Source organism: Dermacentor variabilis, chromosome 4 (genome assembly GCF_050947875.1).
Source record: "Dermacentor variabilis isolate Ectoservices chromosome 4, ASM5094787v1, whole genome shotgun sequence".
Taxonomy (NCBI): domain Eukaryota; kingdom Metazoa; phylum Arthropoda; class Arachnida; order Ixodida; family Ixodidae; genus Dermacentor; species Dermacentor variabilis.
The window spans coordinates 175,592,034-175,605,142 of NC_134571.1; the positions used below are offsets into that span (position 1 = coordinate 175,592,034).

Here is a 13,109-nt window from a genome sequence, read left to right on the forward strand (position 1 = left end):
TAATGCCTTTTTGCATTTGTTTGTTGAGTATAAAGTAAATGTGCAAAACACATTCTCAGCCAATTGCACCACACCAACATTTAAGATAGTTATTTTCTTTCGTTCAGTAACTCTTCGTCTTGCTAATGGGGCGTGGATGGCTTGCCATTGGTCTCCTTTTCTGCTAGGCTCAGCAGATTTTCCTTGTATATATGGTCGCAAAGTTGGTACTGCCCAATCAAGTCCTGTTAGAAGCTTTGTAGTGGTTGGTTGTTGTTCGGTTGGTAAGCCTTTTCTCCCGTGCCTTTTTCGTTAGTGCACTTTTCATTCATTGAAACAAAGTGCTGGAGGAAGCGCTTTGTTTTCAAGCTGTCAAACGTAACATTACTTGAGTCATTGATAACACCTATCACGTGCCTTGGATGTCTGCAAAACTTGGTGAATGTTTTAGCAAGAACTGTTGGCAACCCTGCTACTTGTTCACCCCCGTAATTCAACATCTTGTATGTATACACATAGACAATTCTGCTAGGATCTACAGGGTGGATAATAATTGTAGTCCGTTGGGTGCCTCGGATGCAGCCCCACGTTAGATGCATAGTGGTGCCTTTACGAGCATAGTCCAGGATAACAGCACAAGTGCAGTAAGTCTGTACGAGGCAAATCAGTGCTCCGCTTGTTTCTCGTGAATGCAGGCCACATACTCGCCTACTTCAACCTGTCGTCCTTTTTGGGAGAGGGTGGCTCTCTGACGGATGGGCGCTATGAGGAGAACGCGGCTGTGCGCCTGGTGGCAGTGTCTGTGCCAAGCAGTGTCATCACTGTCATGATCTTCCCAAACAGCAGCGCCACCACAGTGGACATGACTGTCACTGGCCTGCATGGTGGCCTATCCTTCGAGGTGAGACTGTACTCGGACTCTGTGACAGTGCTGGTGAAAAAAAGAAAAAATTATAGCTACTTATTGTTCTTAGTTTGCTTATTGTTACTTAGTACAGTATACTAAACTGTTATGATTTACAGTGAAACCCCGGTTATATCCTTCGAGGTGAGACTGTACTCGGACTCTGTGACAGTGCTGGTGAAAAAAAGAAAAGATTATAGCTACTTATTGATCTTAGTTTGCTTATTGTTACTTAGTACAGTATACTAAACTGTTATGATTTACAGTGAAACGCCGGTTATATCCTTCGAGGTGAGACTGTACTCGGACTCTGTGACAGTTCTGGTGAAAAAAAGAAAAGATTATAGCTACTTATTGTTACTTAGTACAGTATACTAAACTGTTATGATTTACAGTGAAACCCCGGTTATACATCCCCTGGTTTTGTAACGACCCGGGTTTTACGAGGGATTAGCACAGACCCGGCGAAGTCCCCATAGAAGCAATGCATTAAAAACCCCGGTTATCCGACGTAATTTTACGCCTGACCTGCATTATATGACGACCCTCGCGAAACGCGTTCGTTTCTCTCTCCCCCACCAGCAGCCGCCCACGACGTCCGCTGTGCTGAAATAGCGCCTTTTCTTCTCCACAATCACTTTCTCCTTCTCTTCTCGGCGGCATCGCCTCTCGTCGCGCTGGGGAGGCATTTCTCTCCTTCCAGTTTCCCAACAGCAGATCGCTGTCAAGGTAGCGCGGAGAGGCCTAGGTTTATCGCACGTGTCCTTTGTCGTAATTCTAGCGACCAGTGTTCAGCGGAGGTTTTGAGTTGTGTGGAGCAACGTGACGCACGATGTCCCGAAAGCGGACAGTTCTGTCGCTCGGCAATAAGATGAATATTATCAAGAAAGCGGAAAAGCGGCATCCACGAAAGCCAGCGTTGCCCGGGACCTTAAGATACCCAAATCTTCGGCATCATTAAGTGCGTCAAGCAAGTGTACCGGAAGCGGTTAGTGCAGCATCGGCTGGATGCCTATGGAGCACAGCGAGTCGGAAAAAACATCACTGTGCTCGACCCCATGCGTTTTATTGCCAGATTGTGGAACGCAGTGTCGCGAAGCATAATCGCTAACTCGTTCAAGCAGTTTGGCTTTAAGCGAGAGACTGCCTCCTCTGCTGGGCATGCAACAACCTTGATGCCGCTCGAGGCCGATGCAGGCTTCGCCGACGACTATTTCAAGGGTTTAAACCTCACCATGACCTTCGCCGAGTATGTGGAGGCCAACGACAATGTTGCGATCTGCGGCGAGGTGTTTCTGGATGACGCCATCGAGGAGACTTTGCCTAGTGCGGACACCGCTGCGACATCGGACGAGGACAAGGACGAAGCCACAGATGCTCTGCCTGTGCCAACCACGTTCGCCCAGGTGCTACGCCACATAGACGCTGCAGAGGACCTCCTTTTGCACGTTGCCCAAGTCGAGCGAAAGCTCTTCGTTCACGGATCAAACAAGATCCAAAAGAAACTTACTGACTTTTTTGTTAAAGTTCGCGCCGGCTTGCAGGAATCATGGCAGTGGCCAGTGGAGTGCCGTAAAGGTTCGTTTTAATAAAGCCTGGTTGGTACCTGTACTGCAGCATTCATTCTTATCGCATTTACTTTTTTTGGTAATTTGGGTTTCCAAGCCCTGTAAAGTATGTTAGTAGTTTACATTGAAGTTTCTCATAAATCCGTCACTCAAAATAAGTAGTATCTCTATAGGCATAATTTATGTTCAGATTTTATGACACTGTTTCGCGGTTCCGAGAAAGTCGTATAATCGGGGTTCCACTGTATATGTTTGCTGAATGTTGCATGATAGAATTTTCATCTCAGGTGAGTATTGAATGGGCCCTGAAAGAGTTTCCTAGCTAATCATAGAATGGCCTCACTATTAAAGGACATTGTCCCACGAATCTCATGCTTCAAACATTTTTCAAATCCTTCAAGTAAAAGTGGTGTTATCGCGCCAGTTTCTCTTCCCCTTTCTTTTCATCTCTGCTACCACGACTAGAAGTGGCACAGGGGAGAAGCCAAGGGACCAAAGCTCCACCTAAAAGTTTACTGACAGTAAAAAGGCTCATTGTGGCACCCTGTCGCGGCCTCGGCAGGCTATGCCATGTAGCACGCTTCTGCTATCTCGGAGGCCATGTGCAGCAGACGCAGATACGCACAATTGTCATGTGCAGACCGGCAGTGCAAAGATGAAATTATTTTTCTGCCATTTTTGAAATCAAAGACATATATGTATATATATGTACATATATATATATATATATATATATATATCTTTTTTTCTCGTTTCCACGTCCTTAAAGATGCCCTGAAACACTTTTTATACGTAGTAAGAAAGGACTGCTGATCTGTACAAGAGGCCCCTGTGAACATGCAAGCCAAATATTACTGCACTGCCTGCAGCAGGGCATTTACAGCCTCGTGTCGAGAATGCAGCCAAGAATCGCTTGCTTTGGCTTCTGCAATGTCGTCATGCAGCATCATCGTGAGCAGCTGGACATATGTATATATGTACACTCCGGCAGCACTCCGACGTCTTGGGGGTCTCATCAAAATGAGCAGCAGCTGCATGCAATTTTATTGGCGGCTCTCTCTATTGTTGTCTCGGCAACTTGACGGGCACAGAATTTGTCCAGCACCACTTTGTGCCATATGTGCGATAAAATGTGTAGTCAGTCAGTGCACTGTCCATACATTCTAGTTCACAGTGGCCAAAGGCTGCATTCTCGGCCGATTTTTGGTAATGATATGATCACTGTCGTGAGGTATTCTGTGACTTGTCACTGGAAGCATCAGCATTTCCGGGCGATTGTACTTCTCGCATAGTGCCAAGCACTCTATCAGGGCACTGTGCCAAGAATACTGTTGCTCGTAGATGTTGACTGACGTGTATGATGCCGAGTAGCACTAAAGCAATTGTGTCCCCAAAAATATATATTGACCGAGGATACCACTCCAAAATGCCTAGTTCCCGAGAAACATGTTTTACAATGGGAGGGAGGAGACCTTCGTGCCCCTGTACCGATATTGTGTTGGATCTTGTAGTTTCTGTTTTGTTATGGTCTTAGGTTAGTCCATTGAAATAAACTGTGGCCAACCAGATTTCTTGTTCACCTCATTGCATTGAATAATTCTATATATTTGTGTTTATTATAGTGAGTTTCAGCAGTGTATGACAAAATGAATTAGTGGCACAGTAAATCCTCGTTCGTTCGGAATTAACAGGATTGAAAAACATGTCTGAATTAACCGAAAGTTTAACTCTTTTACGTCTCAAGAAAACGGGAAACAAATGCGTACTGCATCACCACTCCTTTGTTTACTGAATAAATCCGCAACCCTCACTACGTAATATGTTGCATGAAATCAGTGTGGAAGCTGCATTCCTCGTCATCTCGTGACCAATAAGCACTTGCAGTGGTGAGGGCCTCCCGACTCCACTGCCAGTGCACGAGCGGCATGAGACGTGCCTGTTCATCCTGGTAGACATGCTCTTCACTACGACGCGCACATCCAGATTACTTTATTGCGAGTCAGCAGTTCAGCATCCATCGCAGTACAGCCAGCGAGTTTGACACAAGTGCACGGGTTGCAGTAAATTGCTTCTTACCAACAGCTTCCACCATGTTGGTAACATTGTTCGTGCAGTATACTGAATCAAAAGTAAACCACTGCTAGCGGTGACTACTGCAGAACCATCTTTTGTGCCTAGAATATACTCTTGGCACTATATGTCTGTGGTCGCTATCAACGGGATCATTGGTGGAGGCCACGCAGTTCTGAGGATAAGCAGCTAATGTAGTGTCGTATGTGGCAGAAGCACGCAGAGCAGCAGCTCTTAGAGTGGATCTCTTAAGTGCTGGGTGTTCCTGGGTTTAGGTTCGCCGTCCCTCGGCGTAAAACCCGGTGAACATGCTTGTGTGACTGCTTACGCATTCGTCGTCGTCTTCTTCCGCAGCTGGCTCCAATGCTGCTCATCATGCCAGCATTCCTATACTTTGCGAAGGCGCTGATGGCACTGGCACACTCCCAGTCGGTGCGGTAATTTTGGTCACAAATTCTTCGCCTCAATATATCGCGAAATGAAGACCGATACAGCTGCGCTCAAATTTTGCATTAGGGAGTATTGTAATTGTCAGACATTTTTCCTTACCGCCACGCGAAGTGGCTTTATATCGTACCCGTACAGTTTCTGCTGATGACTGTAGCAGTGTGATTCTCCTGCTTCGTTTCGCTAGCGCCACTTTTGCTCTTTTTTATCGCACATATATGGCACTAGGCACACTTTGAGGGTCTTCCTAATTAACTGGTGCGCACTCAAATACATGCAAATTGACAAGAGTTTGACACCATTAAATAATGCATACAGCTTGCCGGGACCAGACGACAAGTCAACTTATCCGATTTCCCAAAAGGGTTGGATTATGGATTTTTTACTGTAATTACAAATGTCCAAGTGCTCATAAAAAAAAATATCGAAGCAAAGTTGCAGCTTTGTTGAAACTCCGAAGGTAGCCAAATAAGCCGCATTGTACTGTTTTTACTGAAGCTACGCTGAATTATAAAAAATTCATACACTACTCATGAATCCTGTGCTGGTTGAGCAGTTGCGGCAATAGACACCTTTTCTAGTTTCGATATGAGATTCTACGGCACTCTAAGCATGTGGCAGGGATTGCCAATGACAGTGTAGGGTAAATGTGGGAGGCTACCTGCCTGGTTGTGGCTCAGTGGTCGTTGATGCTCTGCTACAGTGAGCGAGGTCACATGTTTGATTTCCAGCCATGTTTGGCACATTTCTACGGCGGTGAAATGCAAACATCCATCTGTTTAAACCACAGCACATCGGCACGGTTAATGTGTCTGTAGAGTGCAGCACGCGCACATTCACCTGCTGGCCAAACCACCTGCATCACATCATTTTAAGCCGGTGAGCTAGCATTGAAAGGAACTGGCAAGAGACTCTTCTGGGGCAGACTTTTACTGAAGCCTACTGGGTGCCTTTCCAGTAGGCCTGCTCACATCTCTTGCTAAGCTGATTGCTGTTGTGGTGTAAGCTCTGCTTGTTGCCCATGCGTGTCAAACAGTTTCTTGCCATTTCCTGCATTTGGGTTAGCCGTCCATTTGCAAAACTCGTGAACGCTTCAGATCGTAAATAGTGATGAAATCACAAAAAAACATCTGGTGGAACGATGCATCTTGATGAATAGTTGAGATGCTGGTAGCATGAACTGCAACACCTCTGCTTGGCTCATAGTACTCGGCAGAGTGGTAGCTTATGAAGTGCAAAGTTTACAAGCAACGCAATTTTGCTATGTACTTGTGCATTCTGAATTTCGGCATAACAGTACTAAACTCAGTTCCCTTTCAAAACAGTTGCTTGTCAGTGATGGCTACAAATTGTGCATGTTTGATTACATGACAATGTTTGAATGTTTTGAGCATTGTGCATGTAAAAGACACAGTAAGACATGTAATGCCCCACTTTGGTAGTGGTAAAGCATTTAGACGGTTGGTACTCAGTGTTGCTGAGTTGTGTATGCCTTTGTTTATTCTTTTCTGTTGCAGTTCAAGTTTTCACTGACGACTGGTGTGGATGTACCAACAAAGGAGGTAACCACGGACGTACCGTCAGCAACAGCAGGGAGCTCACCACCACAGATACCATTGGCGGTGACAGAGGAAACCGTCAACTTCACAGGATACCCAGATGAAATGAGGTGAATATGGGGCGCTGAAATGTATGACACTGAGAGCTCAGTCACACAAAATTTTTTGTCGCTACATCCAGTACCTTACAACAAACAAAATGAAACTCTCCTTCAAAATCCCCTCAAAGTATTTACGTCTGTCACCCAATATTAGCAAAGCAAAACTTCTTTACTGTGGGGACATTGGACTCTGTTGTATCCCCTGACATTTGTCTCCCACACGTAGATCTAGCATCTATTGACATTCAGCATCCTTGCATTACACGTACGATGATGGGAGCTGGTGTCGTAGTTGGCAACTGCTACACCTAGGGGTGTGCGAATATTTGAAACTTTTGAGTAATGAATCGAATAGTGTCCTATTTGATTCGGTATTTAAATTGAATAGTCGCTATTTATAAATGCAAATATTTTTCTAATACTTTTAGAATATTTCAAAACGTCAAGTGTGCCCAAATAAACATAACATTGCAGCAAAAGCGCTGTAAATTTTCATCCCTGCAGGCATACTATGTACACATAAAACATGAGAACATGCATAATGGAGCAGGCTAAATCACTTAGCTAGTTGTACTTTACAGGCTACACAGCGATCGTTCACACTTTCTGAAGAGCCGTGTGCACGCAAAGAAACAATTTGTTAATGCATAAGCATTCTTTGGAAAATAGCCCAGCAAAATGTCTCTCATATGAAAAGTGTAATTCCTTGTATCTGCACAAAAATGCAGAATTTGCAAAGTCAAGTCATTTAAATGTTATAATAGTGTAAATGTGTAGGTGATTGATAGCTTTCTAATCGATAAGCAACAATTGAAAGAAACTTGATCATAGAGAATACTCATATGATCACATCTGCATACTCATTGGGATACATAGGGCTTGATAGAAAATGCATGGGGAAGCATTTAGTAGGGGTGGGCCAACTTGGAATTTGGGGGTGGGCCAACTTTAAATATGAGGGTTGGCCAACATAAATTTGCGTGTGAGCTAACTTGAAATTTAGGGGTTGACCAACTTGAAGTTGTGGGATGGGCCAACCTGAAGTGGACCAACCAACTGGCCAACCAACTTAATTGGGCCAACCAACTTAAATTTGGGGGTGGGCCAAATTGAAATGGGGGTGTACCAACTTGAAATGGGGGTGTACCAACTTAATTTGGGGGTGGGCCAACTTGAAGTTTGGATGTTGTCCAAATTGAAATTTGGGGACGGGCCGACTGAAATTTGGGGGCAGGCCAACTTGAAATTTGGGGGAGGGCGAACTTGAAATTTGGGAGTGGACGTACATTGAATTTGAGGGTGGGCCAATAGAAACTTAGGGGTATGCTTACACATACTTAGTTTCTGCATACTTGTTTGCACCAAATTATCTATTTGTGGTTTGAATAAGCAACATGCTATGTAATGGCAGAAACTTGCCAACTGTAAGAATACTGGGTTGTGAACATCATTTTATATTAATTGTGATAGCACCTATTCATTATTAAAAATTTGTTCGAAAAGTATTTGATATTCGATTCGATTTGCTTTTGGCACTTTTTGATTCATATTCGATTCAATCTCAAAAATCGCTATTTTCACACCCCTGTACTACATGAGATGGTGAAAGTGGCTTTATTAAGAGTGGCCACCTGAAGGCAGGGGAGTGTGTTCAGATTAGTTTGGCCGAGAATGTCCAGTGACCGCTTTAATATTACTCAAAATATTCCGTTTTGTTGCCCAAGTGCCAGGAACAACTAAATCATTCATAGGTTTGCAAAAAAAAAAAAAAAGATCTGTCCTCATGAAAGAAACTATGGAAGCCCCCAAGCATGTGTGAAGTGCTTTTCGTTTATTTTACCAAATCCCCATGTTGCTTGCTCTAAATAAAAAAGTGTAGTGGCTATGGGTCTAAAAATATTCAGTGATCTACACTATTGATAAACCGTATTGATTCTAATTACCACAGAGTATCATTATTCTGATGTGGAGAAAAAAATATCACAAAACAGGACATTGTGCATTATTATATTGGCCAAGGTCCAGATATTTTCTCGCCATTTGTGAAAACCACTGTTTTCAAATTTTGTCAACTTGTTGCCACGAAAGTCTTTGAAATATGAAGCAAATATCTTTGCTCTAGTTGCACGGTGGCCGCATTTCGATGGGGCCGTGCCTCACACCCACTACGGCGTGCCTCACAATCAGAAAGTGGGTTTGGCAAGTAAAACCTCATAATTTAATTTAATTTTTTAATCAGCACTAAAAATTAACAAGAAGCGCTCTGGTTAATGCCTACTGTTAATTAGCAGCAGTTTAAAAAAAATATCAAAAGACCATCCTCAATATCATTTAAGATTTCTCAAATTAGGTCTATTGGCTTGAACTAATGTAACCTGGAAAAACATGTTGCATAATTTATTTTGTTTTCGAATTGCAAAGCAAGAAAGCGTGACTGAATAAGCAGTACTGCCACTGCGACATACAGGATCGACAGCATCAAGTAAACCAATTTCATTACGCATGACGTAAGGCTACAATTGTTACTCATGTTGACAAAAATAAGTCCTCTGTGAAGAACTTAGGCAGTGTCCACTAGAGCTTGGCCTACCGGCCGATATTGCTGGCTTTCAGTGGATCTGTCTGTGGATACGCTCCACTGGGAAATTTTGGCCGCTCGGGCAGGCATGATCTTATTGACAACGTTCATGCAAACTGAAGCAACATTGTGCAGAGTTGTTAGTTTTGTACTTCTCGACAAGGACATGGAACCTTCCGAGCGTAGATGCTGGCACGCTGTCGCTGTATTTGGGCAGCGCTTCTACGGGTGTCACACGGTGTACTTTCAATCGCAATCAAGCCTTTACGCAAGCTACAGGAGAGAGCCAATCATGGTTGAGAAATCTGGATCAGGCTCAAACTCGAAATTAGCTATGTGACACCGGTATTACGTGCTGTTCGCTTGTTGGGGTGCATGTTCAGTGTGTCCTGGATCATCGTATGCGGGTAAATGCTGGAGCATGCACTGCTGCACGTCGGAACAAGTGCTAGATAGTTCCGTGTGTTCAGCGCAGAGCTTTTCATGTTGCTGTCTTCATTAGTGGATGCATACTTCATTGATGCCAAAGTGCCTTCTCGATGTACGGTTGCCAGTCCCCAGAGCATAGTCGACAACTTCGAGCTTGAAGCCCGTAGTATAGCTTGCATGTCATCGCTTTGTGGCACATGATAAATTGAGGGAGTCCGATCACTTTACACACGTTCGAACATTACGAATGGGCTGATCGAACTTTTTAGATCTGGCATGCTGAGATGTTTAGTATTAGTGCTTTGTTGCATAACGAATGGCATCTCCACATTTGCCTAATTCTTTTTAAGGAGGAAGGGGGAGTGCATTATTTCATAATATTTCTAGAAGTATTATTATTGGCATGCTCCATTCCATTTTTCAACATTTATTTTGCAATCTTTTGCATGTATATTTTAATTTCTTCCGTTTCTCTCTGTGGCTGTAGGAGTAAATTCTTTCTTATTTTTGAAGTGTACTTAAATTTGAAATATTAGGTGTTTTCCGACTAGCCTTTCCTTTTTGAAGCCAAAAGGTTTATGTTAATTGTTTGCTTGAATATGTCTAGAGTGTTGCACATGTCACCTGAAAGTGTTTTCAGCTGAAAACATTGACTTGTCCTTGCCCTCATGTGTGCATTATCCTTGCAGGTATCCTCCATCTCCTGAGCTGCTTCCAGATGGTGAGGAACTGTATCGCTATGCGGACGTTGACGTGAGGCGTTCTATGCTGCCTGGTGAACTTGTGCAAGAGATCGTGGAAGCCAGGGTCTTATACTCAACAGGTTAGTACTCTTAAGGGTCCTGAAGAATCGTTTAACATACCAGGCATTGCACTGGTCAATCGCTTATGTGTGAAGAGTGCAGATACAGCCATATCCAAACTGGGGTAATCTGATTAATGTGAATTCAGTCAAACCTTGATAATCAAACATGGATATAACATATTGGATATAACAAAGTAAATGTAAAACGCTTCTCACTGATATCAGCAACTAATGAACATAAGCCTACTACGAAGATTGGGTATTTATTTTGTTATTTATTTATTTTGTATTTATTTTGTTTTATTTATTTTGTTATTTTTATCTGGCAATAGTGCCAATCTCACACGTGATTGTAGTAGAAAGGACACACACTTAGGTACAGCATATAAATTAATAAAAAGAAAAACAAACATATTTACAGTATGCAGTTGATCAGCTGTAGCTAGAGGTGTTCGAGAAAGTGAAATTTCCGAATCGAATACCAATACAGTAGAACTCCGCTGTTACGTTCCTCACTGCTGCGTTTTCCCGGCTGCTACGTCGCTTTCATCCGGTCCCGGCATAGCTTCCATAGGATCCAATGTATAAGGAACCCCGCTGTTACGTAGTAGCTGTGAAAACATTCCCGCATGATGCGTCGCAACCCGAACCCGCCTGGGCTAAAGTAGGCAACGCGCTCCAACTGCCATTTTGGCTATTGACAAGTTATGACCGCGCTTGGCCGGGCTTGGCTATGGAACTGGCTGCAAGAAGCTGCACGCCAGTTCGAGATGCCGCCACTAGGTGGCCTTTCGTGAAAAATGCTGTCACTATCATCACTGTGATTACGGTCACCGCATGGCTTGTTCGACGGGTCGACTCACGGAGGAAGGAAACTCGGGAGAGGCCGTGACGTCACTCTTCAGGGAAGCCGGAAGTTGGCGTTGCTCCGCCTATCGGCTCAGCTCTCCTCTCTTGTTTACATTTCTCGCGAAACCACGCAGCGCTGCGCGCAACCGGGCTGCTCGGATGCGCGTGCTCCGCAGCAATACTAAACAATCGTTAGCACGTTAGCATGATTACGCCAAAGAGGGCGAAATTTCCCGCGGATATTCATTCGTCCATTGCCGTTGCCTGGCGCGGTGACGACGAAGAGCACGAGCCGCATGATGCTGGGGAGTCGCCAAATCCTAGCTTTGGAGAAGCCGTCGTGGCTCTGGACCTCCTCCGCAGGTACGTCGCACCTCACAGCGACGCTGACAGTAATGCGGCCTTCCAGGCTATTGAGAAACGTGTGGTGATTTCTAGCGAGCGAAACAAACGGCAAGCCAACATTCTAGACTTTTTTTAAGTTCTAAGCACACTCTGGGTGGAAATAAATTGTCTATAGTTGAAGCTGCGCTTTTTTCATTCATTTTCGGAGCTTTCCTCACTGTTGTGTTTTCCCGGCTGTTACGTTTTTTTTCCTCGGTCCGGTGAAAAATGTATGAACGGGGTTCCACTGTATTTGGGAAAAAGAACCGCCAAATATAGACTATTTCCTTATTTCTAAACAAAATGAAATACAGGACAACTGGGAAACCTAAACAGTTCGGTAACATCACTTAATACAAACTATAAGAAGCCAACAAACACTGACACCAAGGACAACATAGGGGAAATTACTTGTGCTTAATAAATGAAACAAAGAAACGATAAATTCATTGAAATCAAAGTGGATGAAAAACTTGCCGCAGGTGGGAACCGAACCCACAACCTTCGCATTGGGTTCGGTTCCCACCTGTAGCGAGTTGTTTTTTCATCCACTTTAATTTCCATTAATTTATCGTTTCTTTGTTTCATTTATTAAGCACTAGTAATTTCCCCTATGTTGTCCTTGGTGTCAGTGTTTGTTGGCTTCTTATGATATGACTAATAAAAATCGGGCCCCTCGGTTAACCCCCTTTCTCCTCGTTTATTAATACAAACTAATCATCCTAAGTACTTAGAAGATTACATATTTAAAGGTCAAAGGTATAAAAAATGCAATAATGTATAACCTGAGCTAGCACATAAACAGCCTATGAATATGAATACAGTGGAATTTCATTATTTTGACTCTGTTTAATTTTTCCTGTAATCAGGTAGCAGCCGGAGGTCCTGGCCAGCGCCTGGGCATTTCTATGAGCCCAAAGTTTCATTATTTCGATCACAAAATTGGCCTTCACCAGATAATTCAAACTTGACCAGTCAGCACACTTGCACCTGACCTTGATGGCAGCCATTTTACCGTATTTACTTGCTATGCGCATGACTCTTCAAGACATACCAAGTGATTTGCACGCACAAAACATTTTTAAGGGGGGACGTGGCTTTCGCATCGCAATAAATGGCCGAGAAAAACAATTTTTCGAAAATCACATTTTCAGTTTCTATAACCCTTTCTCTACCCGATTCCAAAATATCTTCCCTGAAAACAGCATAGAAGTGCGTTAAAAAAAAATGTTGTATCAGCCATGGCAACGCGATGTTTTGCGGAAATTGCAAAAAAACTGTGTTTTTCAGGCCTCGATATCGCTGTAACAGCGCAACCGAGCGCCGTCATCTTGGCCTCAACAGAAAGAGCATTTCTCCAACTTCAAATATGTCGCTTTCCCGGCCTCCTCCAAGCGGAGGCAAACACAGAAAAGGAAAAGCTCCGAGGTCTCGCG

At 43.7% G+C, this 13,109-nt stretch overlaps 1 protein-coding gene across 3 annotated transcripts in view; it reads left to right on the plus strand.

Moving 5' to 3' along the window:
- Gnptab (N-acetylglucosamine-1-phosphate transferase subunits alpha and beta) overlaps window positions 1–13,109 on the plus strand; it is a 122,111-nt gene that overhangs the window by 47,581 nt on the left and 61,421 nt on the right. For all 3 annotated transcript variants that reach the window (XM_075690633.1, XM_075690634.1, XM_075690635.1), the window contains 3 exons: window positions 675–880; window positions 6,486–6,637; window positions 10,325–10,458. In XM_075690633.1, coding sequence (XP_075546748.1) covers window positions 675–880; window positions 6,486–6,637; window positions 10,325–10,458 — 492 coding nt within the window. The remainder of the gene's footprint in view (window positions 1–674; window positions 881–6,485; window positions 6,638–10,324; window positions 10,459–13,109) is intronic.